The sequence below is a fragment of the Ranitomeya imitator genome, chromosome 1 (assembly GCF_032444005.1).
Source record: "Ranitomeya imitator isolate aRanImi1 chromosome 1, aRanImi1.pri, whole genome shotgun sequence".
Classification (NCBI taxonomy): Eukaryota; Metazoa; Chordata; class Amphibia; order Anura; family Dendrobatidae; genus Ranitomeya; species Ranitomeya imitator.
This window is the reverse complement of record NC_091282.1, coordinates 568,123,896-568,149,073: the sequence shown is the minus strand read 5'-3', so window position 1 is coordinate 568,149,073 and position 25,178 is coordinate 568,123,896. Positions and strand designations below refer to the sequence as shown.

General features: G+C 46.4%; 1 protein-coding gene across 1 annotated transcript in view; it reads left to right on the top strand.

Annotated features, from left to right (window-relative positions):
* Positions 1 to 25,178, top strand: part of LOC138679350 (cartilage oligomeric matrix protein-like) — a 674,654-nt gene that overhangs the window by 396,568 nt on the left and 252,908 nt on the right. The window contains exons 9-10 of the mRNA XM_069767792.1: positions 10,214 to 10,321; positions 10,717 to 10,876. Coding sequence (XP_069623893.1) covers positions 10,214 to 10,321; positions 10,717 to 10,876 — 268 coding nt within the window. The remainder of the gene's footprint in view (positions 1 to 10,213; positions 10,322 to 10,716; positions 10,877 to 25,178) is intronic.

The following is a 25,178-nucleotide window of genomic DNA, read 5'->3' as shown; positions in this document are numbered from 1 at the left end:
CTCTCCAGAAGCTGATGGAAAAGGTGACTCCTCATCCTCCACCTCTTCCACAACATCATCCCTTAACCCTTGCAAAGTTTGCTGAAGCAGGCAGATAAGGGGGACAGTCATGCTGACTAGTGCATCATCTGCACTTGCCATCCGCGTGGAATAATCAAAAGGACGCAAAACCTGGCAGACGTCCTTCATAGTGGCCCACTCTGTGGTTGTGAAGTCTGATCGGCGCTGACTGCGACTTCTTTGCGCCTGATGCAGCTGGTACTCCATAACTGCTTGCTGCTGCTCACACAACCGCTCCAACATATGTAACGTGGAATTCCACCGGGTAGGTAGGTCACATATGATGCGGTGTTCCGGAAGGCGGAATCGGTGCTGCAGAGCAGCAATGCGGGATCTTGCCAAGCTGGAACGCCGCAAGTGAGCACACTCTAGGCGGACCTTGTGCAGCAGGGCATCAAGATCCGGATAGTCCCTCAGAAAACTCTGCACAACCAAATTGAGCACATGTGCCAGACATGGGATGTGAGTGAGGTTGCCAAGGGCCAAAGCTGCCACCAGATTTCGGCCATTGTCACACTCTACCATGCCTGGCTGGAGATTCGCTGGCAGTAACCACACATCGCTCTCCTGCTTGATGGCATTCCAGAGCTCCTGCGCTGTGTGGCTTCGATTCCCCAATGAAACTAGTTTCAAGACGGCCTGCTGACATTTGGCCACGGCTGTGCTCATGTCGGTCATAGGTAAACGTTCACGGGTCCATGTGGAGGTGGACTGTGACGGCTCCTGCAGAGATGATTCTGAGGAACTTGTGTAAGAGGAGGAGTCAATGCGTACAGACTGGATTCCTGCAATCCTTGGAGTGGGCAGGACACGTCCTGCGCCACTCGCACGATCTGAACCTGGCTCAACAACATTAACCCAATGGGCAGTGAGGGAAACGTATCGCCCCTGTCCATGCTGACTGGTCCACGCATAGGTGGTGAGGTGGACCTTGCTACTGACGGCGTTCAGTAGCGCATGTTTTATGTTTCCCTCAACATGCCTGTGCAGGGCAGGGACAGCTTGCCTGCTGAAGTAAAAGCGGCTGAGGCACCTTGTACTGTGGGACTGCCAATGCCATCAAGTCACGGAAGCTGTCAGTCTCCACCAGCCTGAATGAAAGCATTTCCAGGGACAACAGTTTGGCAATGCCTGCATTCAGAGCCTGTGCTCGGGGGTGGTTGGCCGAGAATGCCCAGCAGCGGTGCACGGCGCTCTCCGACAAAGCTGCGCATGAAGCACTGTTCCCTGCTGAAACTGAGTGACGACGAGTCACCGGTGCCCGCAGCAGGCACAGAATCACCACGTCCTCTCCCTGCTCCTCTCCCTGCTCCGCGCCCACGCCCACGTGCCTTACTCCCTGCCCTCTTCATCTTGGTTGACAGATAAAGATAAGCAGAAAAGTACTAAGGCCTTAGTGTGCTTATTCCTGAAATGCTCCTCCTAACAGGTGTAAGAAACACTAATGTTGTAAAGTGTGGACTAAACTTTATTATTTTTCAAATGTGGCCTACACAAGTGTTAAGTTGTGTTTGGTGAACTTTCCTTTTTTTTTTTCTGCAGATCGGACTACAGAGCAAGTTTAACTCACAAGGGGACCGTGCAGACAGCCGTAAACGGCACTGCAAGGCCCAAAAACCCTCCTCTAGGTTATCCTATGTAGTGTTTTTCCACTATTTAGCTGGAGACGGGTGGAAAGACACTAATAGGAAATTTTTTTTTAAAATTTTAAACAGGCTGCACTATTTGAAAAAAAGGAAATTTTTTTTCAAGGTATGAGGCAGTAACGCACCCTGAGCTGAATCCAACCGGCTATGGCTGCACACAGACTACAGGGCGAGCTGCGCTCACACAGAGACCGTGCAGACAGCCGTAAACGGCGCTGCAAGGCCCAAAAAAACCCCTCTAGGTTATCCTATGTAGTGTTTTTCCACAATTTAGCTGGAGACGGGTGGAAAAACACTAATAGGACATTTTTTTTTTTAATTTTAAACAGGCTGCACTATTTGAAAAAAAGGAAAAAAATTTTCAAGGTATGAGGCAGTAACGAACCCTGAGCTGAATCCAACCGGCTATGGCTGCACACAGACTAAAGGGCGAGCTGAGCTCACACGGAGACCGTGCAGACAGCCGTAAACGGCGCTGCAAGGCCCAAAAACCCCCCTCTAGGTTATCCTATGTAGTGTTTTTCCACAATTTAGCTGGAGACGGGTGGAAAAACACTAATAGGAAATTTGAGAAAAAATGTGCAGCAGGCTGCACTATGAGCAAAAAAGGACAACTGTGTGAGGCAGTGTGAACCCCCCCTGAGCTGAATACAACCGGGTATATGGCTGCCCACAGACTACAGAGTGAGCTGAACACACACACACACACACAGAGACCTTGCAGAACGCTGTTAAAACAGCGCTGCAAGGCAAGAGCAAGGTGAACAGTGAAGAACACACAGCGTTTTGCTAAATTAGCCTTGGGAAAGGAAAATAAAGCAATTAGCTATCTCAACTGGCCCTCAGTTAGAACACAGCGTCCTGTCCCTAACTGAAATCACAGCAGAGTGAGCGCAAAATGGCGGCAGCGTTTTTTATAGTGCAGAGTGACATCATTTCAGCAGCCAATCACAGCCTTGCCAGTAGTTACATGCCCACCATGCTAAACAGGATGTGCCCACACTTCCAATCATTCCTCATTGGCTGCTGCGTTCAGTTTGAATTCTGGGAACTTCCGATTCCGGTATCCGATACGCGGCCGATACCCGATACTTGCGGTATCGGAATGCTCAACACTAATTGTAATACAACAGCGTGAAAATCCAGCAATTTAAAACAGCTTTGTCCGTCCTAGGCATCACATCTGAGTGCGCCAAAAATTCTGGCCTTTTTGTGGTACTGTAGTATTTTTTGGAGTGTCTTACATCATTTTTGGACACCATTATGCTGACCAAAAAATATATAGATGGCCAAAAAATAATTAGCTACAGTTCTTATAGTTATCTCTGTATTTTGTATGCCACACACATCGCATATCATTGCACTAAATATTTTACAATTTTGGTACTCCAACAATTTTTTTTAGTGTCATAGCCTACTTATTGACAAAATTTAGTGGGCCCAAAAAAATCCAGGCCACATACTTAACATTGTTCTATCTCTGTCAGATGCCAGATCTATCTATGGTCTACAAATTGTGGCATTTCCGGCCTATATTCCACTGTTTTTGCTGCTTGTTACCCTAGGTCTATACAGTATTTTGGGGTAAAAAAAAATACAAAAGCTCCAGGCCACATATTGAACAATATGATATCTCCGTCAGACACCTGGTCTATCTGTGCTCTACAAATAGTTGCTTTTCAGGCCTACATTCCACTTTTTTTGCTGTCTATTACCCTAGGTCTATACAGTATTTTGGGGTTAAAAAAAAAACCCAGGCCACATTTTTAACAGTCTGTTTTCTCCATCAGACGCCTGGTCTATCTGTGCTCTACAAATTGTTTCATTAGATTAGAGGCTTGCATTCACCTTTTTTTTTTTAAATGGGCAAGGCGCATGGCAAGGGACGGTGAAGTGGACGTGATGGTGATGGTGCATGCAGAAGTCGAGGCCGTGGACAAGCTGAAAGTGGGCCACAACAAACACACATCTTGTTGCTCGACCTTCATGTCCCAATTACTAGGGGACCGCAGCAGCACATCACTATTGAAGCCAGAGCAGGTTGAACAGGTTGTTGGTTGGCTAGCGGATAACACTTCCAGTTACTTTGCCACCACCACCAGCACCCTGTCTTCCACATGGTCAAGTCTGAGTAGCTGTGAGTCTGGACCGCATATTACTCACCCTGATCCTCCATCCTCCCACCATGCTGAGTGCCCTGAGACAACTGATCCAACACTTGGACACTCCAAAAAGCTGTTCACTTTTCCATTTATCGATTAGGGCCTCTCGCCCGGACCACTTGAAGCGGGGAAAGATGAGATTCCATGCAGCGATGCCCAAATATTTGAGCAGCCACTGTCACAAGAAAATGGCGGTGGGAACGTGTCACAAGAGGTGGACAATGATGAGACACAATTGCCAGAAACTCAGGAGGGTGCGGAAGTTGAAGAAGAGGTGGTAGATGATATAGTAACTGACCCAACCTGGCAGGAAGACTTGCAGAGTGAGGACAGCAGCACAGAGGTGGAGGGAGGCGTTAGCACCCCAACAGGCAGGAAGAGGCAGTGTGGTTGCCATAGACAGAAGGCGGAAGTTGCCAGTCCAACTGTAAGGTCTTCCTGAATCTGTTTTTTTTTTAAAGACTCTGCCAATAACCCCAAACAGGCCATTTGCAATACCTGCCATTCCTGCATCATCAGGGGTAGCAAAACTACCAGCCTGACCACCACCAGAATGATCAGACACATGGCAGCAAAGCACCCGTGTTTGTGGGCCGAACCACAGGCACCAGGAACAGTGTCTGCGGGTAACACCACTGCTTCTTTCACTGTTGTGCGTGAAAGCCAATCACCTGTCCACGGTGCGTGCAGAGATGCCTCCTTCCCTGCACCTGTCGTTATCCACACTCAACTAGCATCATCATCAAGCACATCCATGTCCTTGTCCCAGCACAGCCTTGTCCCAGCACAGCCTGTCCATACCACAGTTATTGGAATGCTAGTGGAAGTACGCATTCAACGCCCCACAGGCCACAGTACTAAATTCACTCATTTCTCATCTGCTAGCGCTCGAAAAGTAGCCTTTAAGGCTTGTTGAGGTGGAAGCTTTCTGCAACCTGATGGTGGCAGCCATCCCAAGGTATTCGGTTCCCAGCCACCACTATTTCTTCCGGTGTGCCATCCCGGCATTACACAAGCATGTGTCCCACAACATTACCCTTACCTTCAACGATGCTGTTACTGGGAAAGTCCACCTAACCAAGGACACATGGACAAGTGCTTGTGGGCAGGGATGGTACATCTCACTGACGGCACACTGGAAGCCGAGACCCAGTCAGCCCTTGGGATGGTGAACGTCCTCCCAACCCTGAGGATTGTGGGCCCTACGTCAGTCTGTGTTGCCCCCACAGTCTACACCTCCTGCACCTAATCCTTCTCCTACTCTTCAGCCTCCATCTCCAAAAGTAGCACATCAGTCACAAGCTGGAAGCACTGCAGCAGCTAATATACTTAGGTGACAAACCGCACAATGGTGAAGAGTAGGCTTGAGCGAAACGGATCGGACAAATTCAAAAGTTTCATGAAACCCGACCCGATCCTAGTGTGGGATCGGCCATGCGGTCGGCGATCTTTGCGCCAAAGTTACGTTTCGTATGATGCGTTTGGCGCCATTTTTTCAGCCAATGAAGATGCGTGGGCAGAATGACGACATAGGTCTTAAGGGTGTGGACGCCTATCGCCATCTAGTCGCTTGTGCGAGAGAGAGAGAGAGAGAGAAAAAAAGTTAGATTTCCCATTGACTTTGCATTGGGTTTCATGTTTCGGTTGATCCCCTACTTTTCGCCATAATCGGCCGATTTCACTCGACTCGACTTTTGAGATAGTCGGGTTTCGCGAAACCCAACTCGACCCTAAAAAAGTAAAAGTCGCTCAACCCTAGTGAAGAGTTGTGGACAGCTCTGAAAGAGCAGGCAGATCTGTCGCTGACACCGCTGAACCTACAGCCAGGCATGGTCGTATGTGACAATGGCCGGAACCTGGTGGTGGCTCTGAGGTGAGATGGGCTCACACAGGTGCTAAGCCTGGCCCATGTGCTTAACCTCATGATTCAGCAGTTTCTCAAAACCTACCCGGAGCTGCCGGATCTGTTTGTGAAAGCACGTCGCCTGTGTGCCCATTTTAGAAAGTCAGCTACAGCTTCAGCCGCCCTTGCTGTGCTTCAGCAGTGTTTGCAGCTTCCGGCTCACTGACTGGTGTGTGATGTCCCCACACGTTGGAACTCTACACTGCATATGTTGGAAAGGATTTGTGAGCAGTAGAGGGCAGTTGTTGACTACCAGCATCGACAAGGCCGTCGTTATTCAGTTCATACTCCACACATTAGAACTCAGGAGTGGACATGGATGTCAGACATATGTACCATACTGCAAAACTTTGAGGAATCCACCAAGATGGTGAGCGGTGATGACACCATAAATAGCGTGACCATCCCGCTTCTCTGCATTCTAAAAAGCTCTCTGTTCACAATGAAAAAGGATGCATTGCAGGCAGAGCAGGAGGACATGGAGCAAGGAACCATACAGGGTGATTACACACAGCCCAGCCTCATGTCATCCCAATGTGGATTGGTTGACAATGAAGAAGAGGAGGAGGAGGAAGAACAGTAGCTACTTTCATGCCCTATAGATGGTACTTCAAACACAACTATCATACCTTCTTTTCAGCAGGGATGGCTTGAGGACAGGAAGGCCTTGCATTCACTGCATAGGCAAACACTATGGGAGACCCACTTCCTAATAATGGGAACATTGTTTTCAGGAGGCCCACCTCTACATCTCTTCCAAGGGTTATTGGGGTGCCTCTCAATTTTTGGCAGGCCTTGCATTCACTGCATAGGCAAACACTATGGGAGACCCACTTCCTAAAAATGGGAACATTGTTTTCAGAATACCCACCTCTACATCTCTTCCAAGGGTTATTGGGGGTGCCTCCTAATTTTTGGCAGGCCTTGCATTCACTGCATAGGCAAACACTATGGGAGTAACAAATAAATAATGTTAAATGGGTTTTCCTGTGGCCATCCAGTACCCTGGTTCAAAGGGTTATTGAGGTGCATGCAACTTTGGGGCAGGCCATGGCTTGCATTCAATGTAAAAGCAAACAGTATGGGAGACACACTTTCTTCTAATGGGAACAATTTGTCATTTGGCCCTCAAGTACATCTGCTGAAAGGGTTATTGAGGTGCATATAAATTTGGTGCAGGGCAGGCCTTGCATTCAATGCATAAGCAAACAGTAGGAGACCCACGCTTTAATAATGGCCCTTTAAGAATATTAATGCCGTCTGATGCCCCTCTAGAAATAGGCTCTGTGACTTTAAGTGTCCCTCCTTCATAAATGAAACAAGATGTGTCTGCTTATGTGTCAAACACCATGTGGCCAGCTAGGGTTGTTAAATGTTACAATGACATTTCCCAGACCCAGTGAATGCATTTGTATTGGTTGAAAGCAATGCTAAAGTTGAAAAACGCATCAAAATGCTGCGTGTGAACATAGCTCAAATGGTGGAGGAATATTTTTGTTTGGGGTTAATTATTTTGCCTTATATAAAAGTCATTACCCTGGAAAGGATGTTCCTGAACATATTTCCCAGCAAAATCCATTTTGGTTTCGGTTTTGTATGTTTTTTGGTGCACCTGTAAAAATAGTGTGAAACTCTGACAACAATGTTTACAGCTGCAACCTAGGTGTCAGAAATGCTTCCAGGGACATTTGCCATGATGTTCCCAAGTCATCTGAACAGTGTTTCCATCATTTGCAGATGTTTTTAGACCTTAAAAAGACCCCGGGGGATCGCGGTAAAACTGCTTGGGTTTCCCATAGGCTTACATTGGGCTCGTTGTTCTGTCCGAGTACCCGAGTATTACAAATTGCTTGACCCGAGCAACGAGCACCCGAGCATTTTATTGCTCACTCATCACTAATCTTCTGTAATGAAGGAGAAGCTGGTTTTGGAGGAGGAGGGCTGAGTAGTTAGGTTGAGTGAAGCTGGGGATTGTAGGCCAAAGCTTTCTCTGATGTTATCAATCTTCTGTTTGAAGAATGAAGCAAAGTCTTCAGCTGAGATAAGTGGAGTGGGTGGAAGTGCTGGGGAACCGAGGAGAGAATTGAAGGCTGTTTAGGGTTGTGAGACAGGGATGAGATGAGAAGTAGGTTTGTTTTACTGTGGCAAGTGTGGCCTTCAAAGTAGTGAGGGACTGTTTAAATGCGATGAAGTCCTCGTTGGAGTGTGATCTTTTCCATCTTGGCTCAGCAACCCTGGAAGCCCACCTCAGTTCTTTGGTCAGGCTGGTGTGCCTGGGTTGTCTGTTGATTTTGCATGCTTTGGTATGTGTCAGAGGGCTGCAGCTATTGTGTTGTTATATGCAGCGGCATCCGCATTGTGTAGGAAACTTATGTCTGTAAGAGGGAGAAGGGATTCAGAGAGTGAGTGTAGATCGAGGTGTTTGACTTTTCTGCGAGGGTGTGCAAGTTTGTGGGGTTGGGTTTGTGGACCTGGAGAGGAAAGGGAAGAGAATGTGAGTAGGTTGTGGTCAGAAAGAGGTAGAGGTGAGTTAGAAGAGTTAGATAGGGATCAGAGGCTGGTTGTGGTACTTCTACATTCATAAAGGCTTTGCACATCCAGGGTCATCCAGTCATTCATAGGCCATAGAACAACTGGTGGGACTCATTCAAATATTGACCATTGAAAACACTTTCTGTGCTGCTGTCATCTGTTGGTGTGGAAAAGTTGAGTCTAATACAGTCTTTGTTCATTTTTATCAGAGTGAGTCTGTCAGCACTTTCAGTTGACAGGTGAAAGCGTCTGTCTCTTATGACCTCTCCGATGGCAATAAAAACCGAATCGGACAAGATGCTACCACAACACCTTAAAGGCATAGAGGGAAAGCTCATGCCAAGTGTTCAGCTTTGAGACCCAATAGCTGAAGGTCGCAGAGAAACTAGGGAGTACACTGGTTTTGTCGGTCAGGTATTGCTTGACCATCTTTAACAATGTTTCCCTCCTTGTTACAAATACATGGTAATCAGGCTCTGGACTCTGGCCTAGTGTCATGAAATTGACCCAAGCTTTTCACAGTGTATCCTTGACTCTGCTGTGTGTCTCCATTGCCTCATGCAAGGAGGCACTTGCCCCCTATACCGCTAGTGATGTCTGATGGGAATTTTTCAACATATTTTCCACAATGGTCTTCTGGTATAGCATCAATTTAAAATACTTCTCCTCAGGAAGGAGAGATGCAAAGTTCTCCTTGTAGTGTGAGTTTAGCAGGGTGAACAACCAGTAGTCTTTTTTGGCCAAGATGAATGTAATGCTAGGATCATGGGAAAAGCAGCGGTACATAAAGTCTGCCATATGTGCCAAGGTCCCTACAGCCAACACTTCCATGTCTCCGCCATAATGACGACTCTCTATCTTCTCCTCTTCCTCCTCATTCCCATCCTCAAACAATACTTGTAGGAGAGACAGTATGAAGCTTGTATGGGTACTAGCCTCTTTTGTGCTATCAACCAGCTCCTTTTCCCCACCCTCCACCACCTCATTGTTACCCAATCTGCACTGAGCAGATAAGATAAGGCTGGGCTGGGTAATATCTCCCTGTCTCATGTATTCCTCTGTGTCCAGCTGGTCCGCATGCAAAGCTTCATCTTTAATTGTGAGCAGTGACTGCTTAAGCAGGCACAGAAGCAGGATCATTGTGCAGACTATGATGTCATCGCCACTCACCATCTTTGTTAAGTCTTTATCATCTTGGAGAACTGAAAAATCATATGAAAAAACCACAGTATAAAATTATTTTTATTAAAAACAAGGCAAACAAACCCACCTACAGTAACCAACACAAATTGAAAACCAACAAACAAAAAAAATGTGCTCAAAATGAATAAAATAAAACTAATGGGGAAACCTAGAACACCCTATTAAAGGCACCTATACTGCCCCTGCCTGGCTGGGGAGGTAGACGCCCTAGGGGGGAGCGTTACGGCGCCCCCGCTCCACGATGACTCTCCCTATGGGCCCTACAAAGCCCTGCAGCCACTAATGTAAGCCACTGCCCACACACTAAAGGGTCCTCTAGCACTAAACAGATAACTACTATGCTAGGGATTACCTAGTTCCCTAAAAGCAACACGCTATGTACACACACATATGGCGATAAGTATATAACAACTGGATAGTCATTCACAGCGGCCCCGAGATCCTTAGCACAGTATAGATATACTTCTAGATAAATCCAGCCAGATCATCTATATACATTTACATGGGCTAACACTCAGAGTAGTGTGGGTAGAAATCAAGATAAGTTCAGCCGGATGAACTTATCAAGAACTTACTGTATCTTGATTTCTAATAATAATAATTTCCCTAATAAAGAGTCTTCTTTTAGATTTCATTTTTCAAATACCCTGGAAATCTACCCTACAGTATATTTTTTTAATGAGCTGATTTTGTTTTTCCTTTTCCAGGACAATTGTGTGACAGTACCTAATTCTGGTCAGGAAGATGCTGATAAAGATGGAATTGGGGATGCTTGTGATGATGACTCTGATGGTGATGGTATTCCAAATGAACAGGTTTGCCAGATAATTGTATCACATGTTAAACATTGGACATATAAAAGATCGTTAATATAACTTCACATTTTTATATATGCTTCAAATTCTAAAGTGTATATCAATAAATGTGTTACATAAATCCAGGTGAGGAAATTTTCATATATTAGATTTATGAAATGTTTTAACACCTTACCCAGTGTCTATGGCCTAAAGGTTAGGACTCGGGAGCTTCAGTACAGATATCTTGATGGGATACATTTTTATGGGTAAAAAAGATGTGTCATTGATCTCAAGGAATAACACTATTCTCTTGCACTTAGTACACTGATTCGTTGATTGACATGAAAGCACAAATTTCTATCTCAAAACAGCATATTGTGAAAACTGATGAATGAATATGGTTTCTTTTGTAGGATAACTGTGTTTATGTTCATAATGTGGATCAAAGAAATGGAGATCAAGACAACTTTGGTGATTCCTGTGATAACTGTCGCAACATCAAGAATGATGACCAAAGAGACACTGACCAGGATGGCAAGGGAGATGTCTGTGATGATGATATGGATGGAGACAGTATGTTTCAGTTGTTACTTTAATCATAGTACATACCAATGTGAAAATTGCATGGCCACAAGGATTGAGAGGGTTGATTATATTGTTTTTGTATTGGAAATGCAGATGAATTATTCATGTTGTGTACCTGACTATATTATGTGCACAATTATTAGATTAATATTTTGACAAGATCATAATTTATATGTATATTTTCCAACCCCAAACTGTGTAAACTTGAATACTTATTGAATGAAGCAGATCAGGTGATTTGTTAAATGGGGGAGGTTGTGGCTTAAGGATATCATCACCATTTATCAAGGTGTGCAGAATTACCAGGTAGGCAGCTTGTTTTCCTCATGCAAAATCATCCAAAAAGAGACTTAAATGACTCTGAAATGTGACAATTGATAAAATCTTTCAGAGGGATGTAGCACACTAGAAATTGCTAAGATATTTTTGGGGGTAACCACAGAACAATCAAAAGTTTGTTGCAAATAGTCAACAGGGTTGCAAAAACATGTTGAGGAAAAAAGACACTCGTTACCTGCCAAAGGTTTGAGAAGAATCAAACGTGAAGCAACCTGGAACCCATTACCACACAGTAGGGTTGAGCGAAACGGATCGTTCATTTTCAAAAGTCGCCGACTTTTGGCAAAGTCGGGTTTCATGAAACCCGACCCGACCCCTGTGTGGGGTCGGCCATGCGGTACGCGACTTTCGCGCCAAAGTCGCGTTTCAATGACGCTAAAAGCGCCATTTCTCAGCCAATGAAGGTGGACGCAGAGTGTGGGCAGCGTGATGACATAGGTCCTGGTCCCCACCATCTTAGAGAAGGGCATTGCAGTGATTGGCTTGCTGTCTGCAGCGTCACAGGGGCTATAAAGAGGCGTTCCCGCCGACCGCCACCTTACTGCTGCTGATCTGAGCATAGGGAGAGGTTGCTGCCGCTTCGTCAGAAGCAGGGATAGCGTTAGGCAGGGTCCATTAACCATCAAACCGCTTGTGCTGTAGCGATTTCCACTGTCCAACACCACCTTTTGTTTGCAGGGACAGTGGAAGCTACATTTTTTTTCCCTCAGCACTGTAGCTCATTGGGCTGCCCTAGAAGGCTCCCTGATAGCTGCATTGCTGTTTGTACGCTGCTGTGCAAACCAACTGCTTTTTTCAAAGCACAAATCCTGTTGTTACTTCCTTTCTGCACAGCTGTCTTTTTTGTTTGTCCACACTTTTGATTTAATTTGTGCATCAGTCCACTCTTTATTGCTGCCTGCCATACCTGGCTGAGATTACTGCAGGGAGATAGTAATTGTAAGACAGTCCCTTTTTTTTTTTTTTTTTTAATTCTCCCAAAAAAAATAAGTTGTGGGAGATTAAGATTGGCATTTCTGCTAGAGTGCCATCCCTGTGTGTGCCATCTCTCTCACATAGTGGGCCATAGAAAGCCTTTTTATTTTTCTGTTTTTTTTGGGTCAGGGGTTTATAAATTCTCCCTGAAGAAAAAAAACAGTGGGAGATTAATATTGGCCTTTGGGCTTGTGTGCAAGTCCTGAGTGTGCCATCTCTCTCTCAAATAGTGGGCCATAGAAAGCCTATTTATTTTTTTTTTTTTACATTTGGTTTCTAAATTCTCCCTGAAAAAATAACAAAAAACCGTGGGAGATTAATATTGGCCTTTCAGCTTGTGTGCCAGTCCTGACTCCTGGGTGTGCCATCTCTCTCTCTCAAATAGTGGGCCATACAAAGCGTATTTTTTTTATTTGGTTTCTAAATTCTCCCTGGAAAAATAAAAAAAAATCAGTGGGAGATTAATATTGGCCTTTCAGCTTGTGTGCCAGTCCTGACTCCTGGGTGTGCCATCTCTCTCTCTCAAATTGTGGGCCATAAAAAGCCTATTTTTTTATTTATTTGTTTTCTAAATTCTCCCTGAAAAAATAAAAAAAAATTAGTGGGAGATTAATATTGGCCTTTCAGCTTGTGTGCCAGTCCTGACTCCTGGGTGTGCCATCTCTCTCTCTCAAATAGTGGGCCATAGAAAGCCTATTTTTTGTTTTTTTTATTTGGTTTCTAAATTCTCCCTGAAAAAATAAAAAAAAATCAGTGGGAGATTAATATTGGCCTTTCAGTTTGTGTGCCAGTCCTGACTCCTGGGTGTGCCATCTCTCTCTCTCAAATAGTGGGCCATAGAAAGCCTTTTTTTTTTTATTTGGTTTCTAAATTCTCCCTGAAAAAATAAAAAAAAATCAGTGGGTGTTAGGTCTCACGTTCCCACTTCTGCACAGGGGGAATCTCGGGCCGTCTCCGCTGCGGTCTCCCATTCCTATCCAGCCGCAGTGGAGTCTGCTCAGCAGGGACGTCGGTCCCAGTGTCTTGCTCGGTCTCGCTCTGTACAGAGAGTTATTGCTGCTTCTTCAGCTCCTGGCATTAAAGTCAGTGCTGGTCAGCAACGAGCGGACTTCTCTGGGACTAAGTCCTTATTTGCGCACACTGAGCATGCCCAGGGCAAGATCTCCCGTTGGAGATCGAGGGTCATGTGCTCAGGCTCTGCAGCGCATTCCATTGGTCCTCTTGGCAGGTCTTGGAAGGGCAAAGTTTCTGTGGCCACTTCCTGTCCTGCAACTATATAAACTGCGCATGACTGCACGGCCATGCGCTAGTGTACAATTATTGTGTGTGTGTGTAGATGGATGTATGTCGATGGATGAAAGCTCCTAAATATCCCTCCCTAGAGTTGTTGATTGCTCGCGGATGATGGTAGCACTCTAGCGCCCGACTATCCATCTGTATGTTACACACATCACAGCGTCCTATAGCTGTGCCTGCCAGTACGGCGCCGTGCGCTTGCATTGCGCTTTCCATACCCAAGCCTGGGTGGTTAGTGGCGTCCGTCAGTGCGGCATCGCACGCACTCTTGTGCTCATTTATTACTAATAAGGTTCATTACACACCCAGTTGCGGTGTTGTGCCAGCAAGGGTCTAATCGGACTTCAATCCCTTTCGGGGTTAAGTTCGCTGACTACTTGCTCGCGCTCTATGTGCGGTACCGCGGTCCTGTGACTTAACAGGATCGCTTTCTTCACGTTGGGTGAGGTTTAACCCACGTGTTTATACTTTTAGTACCGCCATATAGTCTGTCGTTCACTAGCAGCGGGTTTCGCCTGCACGGTGGACCCCGGACTGCGAACGCATCTATATCATCTTGCTTGGTGCGCTCCGCCAGTCCTAACAGTGGGAGATTAATATTGGCCTTTCAGCTTGTGTGCCAGTCCTGACTCCTGGGTGTGCCATCTCTCTCTCTCTCTCAAATAGTGGGCCATAGAAAGCCTTTTTTTTTTTATTTGTTTTCTAAATTCTCCCTGAAAAAATCTAAAAAAATTAGTGGGAGATTAATATTGGCCTTTCAGCTTGTGTGCCAGTCCTGACTCCTGGGTGTGCCATCTCTCTCTCTCAAATAGTGGGCCATACAAAGCGTTTTTTTTTTTTTTATTTGGTTTCTAAATTCTCCCTGGAAAAATGAAAAAAAAATCAGTGGGAGATTAATATTGGCCTTTCAGCTTGTGTGCCAGTCCTGACTCTTGGGTGTGCCATCTCTCTCTCTCAAATAGTGGGCCATAGAAAGCCTATTTATTGTTTTTTTTTAATTTGGTTTCTAAATTCTCCCTGAAAAAATAAAAAAAAATCAGTGGGAGATTAATATTGGCCTTTCGGCTTGTGTGCCAGTCCTGACTCCTGGGTGTGCCATCTCTCTCAAATAGTGGGCCATAGAAAGCCTATTTTTTTTTTATTTGGTTTCTAAATTCTCCCTGAAAAAATAAAAAAAAATCAGTGGGAGATTAATATTGGCCTTTCAGCTTGTGTGCCAGTCCTGACTCCTGGGTGTACCATCTCTCTCTCTCAAATAGTGGGCTATAGAAAGCCTATTTTTTTTTAATTTGGTTTCTAAATTCTCCCTGAAAAAATAAAAAAAAAAATCAGTGGGAGATTAATATTGGCCTTTCAGCTTGTGTGCCAGTCCTGACTCCTGGGTGTGCCATCTCTCTCTCTCAAATAGTGTTCCATAGAAAGCCTATTTTTTTTATTTTTTATTTGGTTTCTAAATTCTCCCTGAAAAAATCAATTTTTTTTATTTGGTTTCTAAATTCTCCCTGAAAAAATAAAAAAAAATCAGTGGGAGATTAATATTGGCCTTTCAGCTTGTGTGCCAGTCCTGACTCCTGGTTGTGCCATCTCTCTCTCTCAAATAGTGGGCCATAGAAAGCCTATTTTTTTTTTAATTTGGTTTCTAAATTCTCCCTGAAAAAAAACAATTTTTTTTATTTGGTTTCTAAATTCTCCCTGAAAAAAAACAATTTTTTTTATTTGGTTTCTAAATTCTCCCTGAAAAAATAAAAAAAAATCAGTGGGAGATTAATATTGGCCTTTCTGCTTGTGTGCCAGTCTTGACTCCTGGGTGTGCCATCTCTCTCTCTCAAATAGTGGGCCATAGAAAGCCTATTTTTTTTTTATTTGTTTTCTAAATTCTCACTGAAAAAATAAAAAAAAATAAGTGGGAGATTAATATTGGCCTTTCTGCTTGTGTGCCACTCCTGACTCCTGGGTGTGCCATCTCTCTCTCTCAAATAGTGGGCCATAGAAAGCCTATTTTTTTTATTTGGTTTCTAAATTCTCCCTGAAAAAATAAAAAAAAATCAGTGGGAGATTAATATTGGCCTTTCAGCTTGTGTGCCAGTCCTGACGCCTGGGTGTGCCATCTCTCTCTCTCAAATAGTGGGCCATAGAAAGCCTATTATTTTTTTTATTTGGTTTCTAAATTCTCCCTGAAAAAATCAATTTTTTTTATTTGGTTTCTAAATTCTCCCTGAAAAAATTAAAAAAAAATCAGTGGGAGATTAATATTGGCCTTTCTGCTTGTGTGCCAGTCTTGACTCCTGGGTGTGCCATCTCTCTCTCAAATAGTGGGCCATAGAAAGCCTATTTTTTTTTAATTTGTTTTCTAAATTCTCACTGAAAAAAAAAAGTGGGAGATTAATATTGACATTTGTGCCTGAGTGACAGTCCTGCGTGTGTGGCATCTCTCTCATTTGGTGCCACCGAAAACAGAGTGTGTAACATTGTGCCTGATTTTCCTTGCGGTCTCACCCACCTGTAAAGGGATATCTAAATCATACTGAAGTTATAGCTCACCGTGTAAGTTGTTTGACAGCAACAAATACCGTTACTTTGGTTACATTTCTAAAACAATGAGGAAGTCTGGTGGAAGAGGTCGTGGCCGTGGGCGTTCATTGTCAGCTGGTAATGATGGTAGTGGTAGTGGAGCATCAGGTGGTCGTGGGAAAAAAAATATTGCACCTAAGTCTGGAGCTGTGGAGCCAGGTTCGTCGTCTGGCTACACAAGGCCTCGAACGCTCCCTTTTCTGGGAGTAGGAAAACCGCTTTTAAAGCCGGAGCAGCAAGAGCAAGTTTTGGCTTACCTTGCTGACTCAGCCTCTAGCTCTTTTGCCTCCTCTTTTGAAACTGGTAAATGTAAAAGCAGCGCGTCGTTAGTGGATGTTCACGGTCAGGGACAAGTCGCTTCCTTGTCCTCTTCAGCAAAAACAACAACAGAGAAGGATGCAGCAGGCGACACAATGGGTTACTCCATGGAGCTCTTTACACATACCGTCCCTGGCTTAGAAAGTGAAACAGTTAACAGGCCATGCCCATTACAAGTTGAATCTGACATGGAGTGCACTGATGCACAGCCACAGCCAGACTACTATGCTGGTCCTTTGACTCAGACCACAACATTGCCCTCGCAGGGTACTGATCCAGAATCAGACCCTGATGAGACTATGTTGCCCTGTCACGAACGCTATACCACCGACTTACACGGTGACACAGACGAAGTTGCGCACGAGCTAGAAGAGGAGGTTATAGATGACCCAGTTGTTGACCCCGATTGGCAGCCATTGGGGGAACAGGGTGCAAGCGGCAGTAGTTCTGAAGCAGAGGAGGAGGGGCCGCAGCAGGCATCAACATCGCAACAGGTTCCATCTGCCGGGCCCGTAGATGGGACAAAACGCGTGGCAAAGCCAAAACCTGTTGGAGGACAGCGTGGCCATCCGGTTAAAGCTCAGTCTGCAATGCCTGAAAAGGGATCCGAGGCTCGAAAGAGTGCAGTCTGGCATTTTGTTAAACAACATCCAATTGATCAGCGCAAAGTCATCTGTCAAAAATGTTCAACTACCTTAAGCAGAGGTCAGAATCTGAAAAGTCTCAATACATGTTGCATGCATAGACATTTAACCACCATGCATTTGCAAGCCTGGACTAACTTCCAAACGTCCCTTAAGGTTGTAGCACCCTCGGCCAATGAAGCTAGTCAGCAACGCTACATCCCTGCCGTCACTGTAAGGCTACCATTTTCCGCACCACCTGCAGTATCTGTGCAGGTTTCTTTGCCAGGCCAAAGCAGTCAGGGTCAGGGAATCACCAGTTTCGTAGTAGGAAACACTGCATCTAGGGCACCGGCGGAAACAATACCGTCTCCAATTGTCTCTCAGTCTGCCATGTCCACCGGCACACCCGCTAGTTCCACGATCTCCAGCTCCCAGTCCAGCTCACCCTACATGAGACTCTGGTTAGAAAAAGGAAGTACTTATCCTCGTATCCGCGTACACAGGGTTTGAATGCCCACATAGCTAGACTAATCTCGCTAGAGATGATGCCCTACCGGTTAGTTGAAAGCGAAGCTTTCAAAGCCCTGATGGACTACACTGAACCACGCTACGAGCAACCCAGTCGACACTTCTTTTCGAGAAAAGCCATCCCAGCCCTCCACCAGCATGTTAAAGAGCGCATCGTCCATGCACTCAGGCAATCTGTGAGTACAAAGGTGCACCTGACAACAGATGCATGGACCAGTAGGCATGGCCAGGGACGTTACGTGTCCATCACGGCACACTGGGTGAATGTGGTGGATGCAGGGTCCACAGGAGACATCAATTTCGGGACAGTTCTGCCTAGCCCACGGTCTAGGAAACAGTTGGCTGTAGGTGTTCGCACCCCCTCCTCCTCCTCCTCATCCTTCTGCAGAAGCGAGAGCTCGTCCACAGACCGCAGTCGCCCAACCACTCCATCCGCAGCTGCCACTGTTGCACACCAGTTGTCCCATTATGGGCCAGCTACTGGCAAGCGTCAGCAGGCTGTATTGGCTATGAAGTGTTTGGGCGACAACAGACACACCGCGGAAGTTCTGTCCGAGTTCTTGCAGAGAGAAACGCTGTCGTGGCTGGGCACAGTAGATCTTGAGGCAGGCAAGGTAGTGAGTGATAGCGGAAGGAATTTCATGGCTGCCATCTCCCTTTCCCAACTAAAACACATTCCTTGCCTGGCTCACACCTTAAACCTGGTGGTGCAGTGCTTCCTGAAAAGTTATCCGGGGTTATCCGACCTGCTCCTCAAAGTGCGCGGACTTTGCTCACATATCCGCCGTTCGCCCGTACACTCCAGCCGTATGCAGACCTATCAGCGGTCTTTGAACCTTCCCCAGCATCGCCTAATCATAGACTTTGCAACAAGGTGGAACTCAACACTGCACATGCTTCAGAGACTGTGCGAACAGAGGCGGGCTGTTATGTTTTTGTGGGAGGATACACATACACGGGCAGGCAGTAGGATGGCAGACATGGAGTTGTCAGGTGTGCAGTGGTCGAAGATACAAGACATGTGTCAAGTCCTTCAGTGTTTTGAGGAATGCACACGGCTGGTTAGTGCAGACAACGCCATAATAAGCATGAGCATCCCCCTAATGCGTCTGCTGATGCAAAGTTTGACGCACATAAAGGAGCAGGCATCTGCAGCCGAGGAAGAGGAAAGCCTTGATGACAGTCAGCCATTGTCTGGTCAGGGCAGTGTACAGGATGAGGTAGCGGGCGAACAGGACGAGGAGGATGATGGGGATGAGTATCTTTTTAATGAGGAAGCTTCTCCGGAGCCACTGGAAATTGGTGGCGTGGCAAGGCCTTGTTCTGGTTTTTTGAGGGACACAAGTGACGTAGATTTGCCTGAAACTGCCCCTCAACCAAGCACAACCGCAGATTTGACAACTGGAACTTTGGCACACATGGCGGATTATGCCTTACATATCCTCAAAAGGGACACACGCATTGCGAAAATGATGAACGATGACGATTACTGGTTGGCCTGCCTCCTTGATCCTCGCTATAAAGGCAAATTGCAAAATGCAACCAAACAATCAACTCTTGTTGACCGTTTGCTTCAGGCATTCCCAGCACACAGCGCCCGTGATCGTTTTCACACGAGCTGCAGGGGGCAGCAGACCAGAAGTGTTAGAGGTGCAGAAATCAGAAGTGGCGTTGGACAGAGGGGTTTTCTGACCAGGTTGTGGAGTGATTTTGCTATGACCGCAGACAGGACAGGTACTGCTGCATCAATTCAAAGTGACAGGAGACAACATTTGTCCAGTATGGTTACTAACTATTTTTCATCCCTTATCGATGTTCTACCTCAACCGTCATTCCCATTTGATTACTGGGCATCCAAATTAGACACCTGGCCAGAGTTGGCAGAATATGCATTGCAGGAGCTTTCTTGCCCGGCAGCTAGTGTCCTATCAGAAAGAGTATTCAGTGCTGCAGGTTCAATATTAACCGAAAAAAAGGACTCGTCTGGCTACCCAAAATGTTGATGATCTAACCTTCATTAAAATGAACCACAACTGGATTTCGAATTCTTTTGCCCCACCTTGCCCGGCTGACACCTAGCTTTCCTATGAAAAGGTATTGCCTGTGGACTACTCTGAATGACTTTACCAATCTCGTAATTTGCAGCAGCTGATTGTCCAGCATACGACATGTTTACACCTCCCTAAATGGCCAAACTCCCCACACGGGGCCGTGGTATCGCCACTTGGCGCAAGCACCCGTGAGAGTGCTGTTTGTCTGAAGAGGTGGGTGTGCCCGCTTTTGGTCGACAGCACTGCCACTGGGTCCCTCATAGTACAATAAAGTGTATCTAGCGGTGGTGGTGCGCACCCAACGTCAGACACACTGTTGTAACATGAGGGGCCCTGAGCCTGTACCGCCGGCCACAAGAGAGTTCCCCCACCCCCAGCTCAAACATTGCTCTACCACTTGCACAATTATCTCTCACAGTTCCACCAATGTTTAGTCTATGCGCTGACATCCTTAAATTCCTGCCACTGACAATACCATTGTGTTGACATGTATGATGGTACTTAACATAGTCAGGGGCAGTGTCCTATATTTACCCAAGTAAATACTTTGTGCCAAATTACTAGGTCTGAAACTACGCTGAGGAGCCCACCTATGTACCTAATGATTGCACCCTTTTGTGTTTTCGTTTTGTTGTAATGCGAGACATTAACATGTAATTATGGTTTGGGACTACTAACTGGCAGACACTCATTACAATCGGCCTCCGCTGACAACACCAATGCTGCCTGTGTACCCCTGCAAGAGAATTCAAAGTGTCTACAGCCAAATTTTATTATGTTAGGCCTACTACGCCTGTCTGCGGTCCCTCCTTCCACTAGGCCTCCACTGACCAGACCACTGCTGCCCGTGCACCCCTGGAACCAATTTAAAAGTGCCTACAGCCCAATTTTATTATGTTAGGCCTTCGAAGCCTGTCTGCGGTCCCTCCTTCCACTAGGCCTCCACTGACCTGTCTACTGCTGCCCGTGTACCCCTGGAACCAATTATAAAGTGCCTACAGCCCAATTTTATTATGTTAGGCCTTCTAAGCCTGTCTACGGTCCCTCCTTCCACTAGGCCTCCACTGACCTGTCTACTGCTGCCCGTGTACCCCTGGAACCAATTATAAAGTACCTACAGCCCAATTTTATTATGTTAGGTCTTCTAAGCCTGTCTGCATCCCTCCTTCCACTAGGCCTCCAGTGACCTGTCTACTGCTGCCCGTGTACCCCTGGAACCAATTTTAAAGTGCCTACAGCCCAATTTTATTATGTTAGGCCTTCGAAGCCTGTCTGCAGTCCCTTCTTCCACTAGGCCTCCACTGACCAGACCACTGCTGCCCGTGTACCCCTGGAACCAATTATAAAGTGCCTGCAGCCCAATTTTATTATGTTAGGCCTTCTAAGCCTGTCTGCGGTCCCTCCTTCCACTAGGCCTCCACTGACCTGTCTACTGCTGCCCGTGTACCCCTGGAACCAATTTTAAAGTGCCTACAGCCCAATTATATTATGTTTGGCCTTCGAAGCCTGTCTGCGGTCCCTCCTTCCACTAGGCCTCCACTGACCTGTCTACTGCTGCCCGTGTACCCCTGGAACCAATTTTAAAGTGCCTACAGCCCAATTTTATTATGTTAGGCCTTCGAAGCCTGTCTGCGGTTCCTCCTTCCACTAGGCCTCCACTGACCAGACCACTGCTGCCCGTGTACCCCTGGAACCAATTTTAAAGTGCCTACAGCCCAATTTTATTATGTTAGGCCTTCTAAGCCTGTCTGCGGTCCCTCCTTCCACTAGGCCTCCACTGACCTGTCTACTGCTGCCCGTGTACCCCTGGAACCAATTTTAAAGTGCCTACAGCCCAATTTTATTATGTTAGGCCTTCGAAGCCTGTCTGCGGTCCCTCCTTCCACTAGGCCTCCACTGACCTGTCTACTGCTGCCCGTGTACCCCTGGAACCAATTATAAAGTGCCTACAGCCAAATTTTATTACGGTATGTTAGGCCTTCTAAGCCTGTCTGCGGTCCCTCCTTCCAATAGTTCTCCACTGACCAGACCAATGCTGGCCGTGTACCCCTGGAACCCAGCTGAAAGTGCATGGAGCCTACTTTTTTTCTTTGTTTTATATTTAGAAAGCCCAGATGAACTACGCTGTACCACGGTTCAAGCTACCCAGTCAACATTTCTTTTGCGAGAAAAGCCATCCCAGCCCTCCACCGGCATGAAAAAGTCTGCATTGTCATAGCACTCAGGCAATCAAACAGTAGAAAGGTGCACCTGACAAGAGACGCATGGACCAGTAGGCATGTCCACAAAAAGTTACGTGTCCATTACGGTGCACTGGGTTAATGTTTTGGATGCATGGTCCACAGGGAACAGCCTACAAAGTCTGTCTGCAGTCCCTAATTCAAATTGTCCCCCGCTGACCACACCACTGCTGCCCGTGTACCCCTGGAACCAATTTTAAAGTGCCTACAGCCTAATTTTGTTATGTTAGGCCTACTACGCCTGTCTGCGGTCCCTCCTTCCAATACTCCTCCACTGACCACACCACTGCTGCCCGTGGACCCCTGGAACCTATTTTTAATTGCATAGAGCATCGTTTTTTTAATAGTAGGCGTACAAAGTCTGCCTGCGGTCCACTATTGAAATTGTCCTCCACTGACCAGAGCAATGCTGCCTGTGTACCCCTGTAACCTTTTTTAAACTGCATTGAGCCACATTTTTGGTTTAAGGCCTACTACCTGTGTCTGTCTGCGCCACTCAATACAGCTGTCCTCCTTTGAAAAAAGCTGAGCGTCAATAGTCTTGTTTTTAGCCTCTAGGAATTTGAAAACTGCATTGGGGCTACTACTTCGGTAGGGCCTACTAACGATGTCTGCCGCTCCAAGGTGTTCCCCAGATTTCCTCGCCATTGCTTCGATCTTCTGACTCTCGTTTAGTAGTTGTTGAAAACTACACTGCATTAGGCCTACAAATTGGGTATGGGGTGTAGAGACGGTGTGTTTCCACTCCAAGGTGTTCCCCAGGTTTCCTCTCTATTGCTTCGGTCTTCTGACTCTCGTTTAGTAGTTGTTGAAAACTACACTGCATTAGGCCTACAAATTGGGTATGGGGTGTTGAGACGGTGTGTTCCACTCCAAGGTGTTCCCCAGGTTTCCTCTCCATTGCTTCGATCTTCCGACTCTCGTTTAGTAGTTGTTGAAAACTACACTGCATTAGGCCTACAAATTGGGTATGGGGTGTAGAGGCGGTGTGTTCCACTCCAAGGTGTTCCCCAGGTTTCGTCTACATTGCTTCGATCTTCCGACTCTCGTTTAGTAGTTGTTGAAAACTACAATGCATTAGGCCTACAAATTGGGTATGGGGTTTAGAGACGGTGTGTTCCACTCCAAGGTGTTCCCCAGGTTTCCTCTACATTGCTTCGATCTTCTGACTCTCGTTTAGTAGTTGTTGAAAACTACACTGCATTAGGCCTACAAATTGGGTATGGGGTGTAGAGACGGTGTGTTCCACTCCAAGGTGTTCCCCAGGTTTCCTCTCCATTGCTTCGGTCTTCGGACTCTCATTTAGTAATTGTTGAAAACTACACTGCATTAGGCCTACAAATTGGGTATGGGGTGTAGAGACGGTGTGTTCCACTCCAGGGTGTTCCCCAGGTTTCCTCTCCATTGCTTCGGTCTTCCGACTCTCATTTAGTAGTTGTTGAAAACTACACTGCATTAGGCCTACAAATTGGGTATGGGGTGTAGAGACGGTGTGTTCCACTCCAAGGTGTTCCCCAGGTTTCCTCTCCATTGCTTCGGCCTTCCGACTCTCGTTTAGTAGTTGTTGAAAACTACACTGCATTAGGCCTACAAATTGGGTATGGGGTGTAGAGACGGTGTGTTCCACTCCAAGGTGTTCCCCAGGTTTCCTCTCTATTGCTTCGGTCTTCCGACTCTCGTTTAGTAGTTGTTGAAAACTACACTGCATTAGGCCTACAAATTGGGTATGGGGTGTAGAGACGGTGTGTTCCACTCCAAGGTGTTCCCCAGGTTTCCTCTCCATTGCTTCGGTCTTCCGACTCTCGTTTAGTAGTTGTTGAAAACTACACTGCATTAGGCCTACAAATTGGGTATAGGGTGTAGAGACGGTGTGTTCCACTCCAAGGTGTTCCCCAGGTTTCCTCTCCATTGCTTCGATCTTCCGACTCTCGTTTAGTAGTTGTTGAAAACTACACTGCATTAGGCCTACAAATTGGGTATGGGGTGTAGAGACGGTGTGTTCCACTCCAAGGTGTTCCCCAGGTTTCCTCTCCATTGCTTAGATCTTCCGACTCTCGTTTAGTAGTTGTTGAAAACAACACTGCATTAGGCCTACTAGTTGGGTTGGGGCCTTCTATCTGTGTCTGCCGCTCCTTGCTGTTCTCCTCCAGTGAAAAAAGCTGTGCCGCCGGTTTACTACTGTTGCCAATTTTGAACTGCATTTAGAATACTTACTGATTTGGGCCTACTCTCTGTGTCAGCCTCTCATTCCAGTTGTCCTCCACTGAACAAAGCAATGCCCCCTGGTTAGTCCTGTTACCAATTTTGAACTGCATTTAGCCCACTTTACTCTTTGGGCCCATATCTGTTTCCCCCTCATCCTGCCCATTGCCCAGCCAGTGATAGATGAGTCTGCTGGTACATTGACCCATAACGCAACATTCCCCGTGCACGCTACACTGCAAGATTGTGACCCTGCTGAAAGTCAGGTCCCCCTTCCCGCATACCATACCACATTACACGGGGGACAAAGAGGAAGGTGCAGATGAAGGTGCAGGTTTCTTCATCAGGTGGGGGGAGGAATCCTTGTTGGCGTCGTCACTGGCACAGGGCCTCTCATAGTACGCAAAAGTGTTGCTGCCGGTGGGAGGCGCCCCCGCCGTGCAAACACACCGCTGTACTTTGAGGGGCCCTGTGCCAGTGCCAATGCCAACGAGTGGGTCCCCCCTGCTTGCTCAGGATCACAGCACTTTTCAAAGTTGAAATACTTACCTCTCCCTGCTCCACTGCCGTGACGTGGTCCAGATGTCCTTGGCCCACTAATTGCTTGAACCAGCCCTACCCCCCACAACTTTAGCCAAATGACCCCCAATTTCAAATGCCTTACATTTATTATAAGCTAAATTACGATTGACAAGCTTCAGTAGCAAGAATGGATGTTTTTGCCAATACAATGGGCTCTGTACATGTTTTCCTGGCCTCTACTCACTGCCGACTATGCTCCCCCATTGACTTGCATTGGGTTTCGTGTTTCGGTCGATCCCCGACTTTTCGCGATAATCGGCCGATTCCACTCGACTCGACTTTTGAGATAGTCGGGTTTCGCGAAACCCGGCTCGACTCTAAAAAGGTCAAGGTCGCTCAACTCTACCACAAAGTGCTGTAATATTGAAGAACTGCAACGTCTCTGGAGCGCTCAGACGTTCAAAGTTCTCAGATACATGGCCAAGGTAAAGAAGGCTGAAACTCGACCACCAGAGAACATGATTCGGATCCCTGACCCCCGGGTTGTGATCGCCGGTATTAACCGTATACCGACAACCGCAAAAAACAAAACAAAACGCAATTTGCCATTTCATTTCTCTGT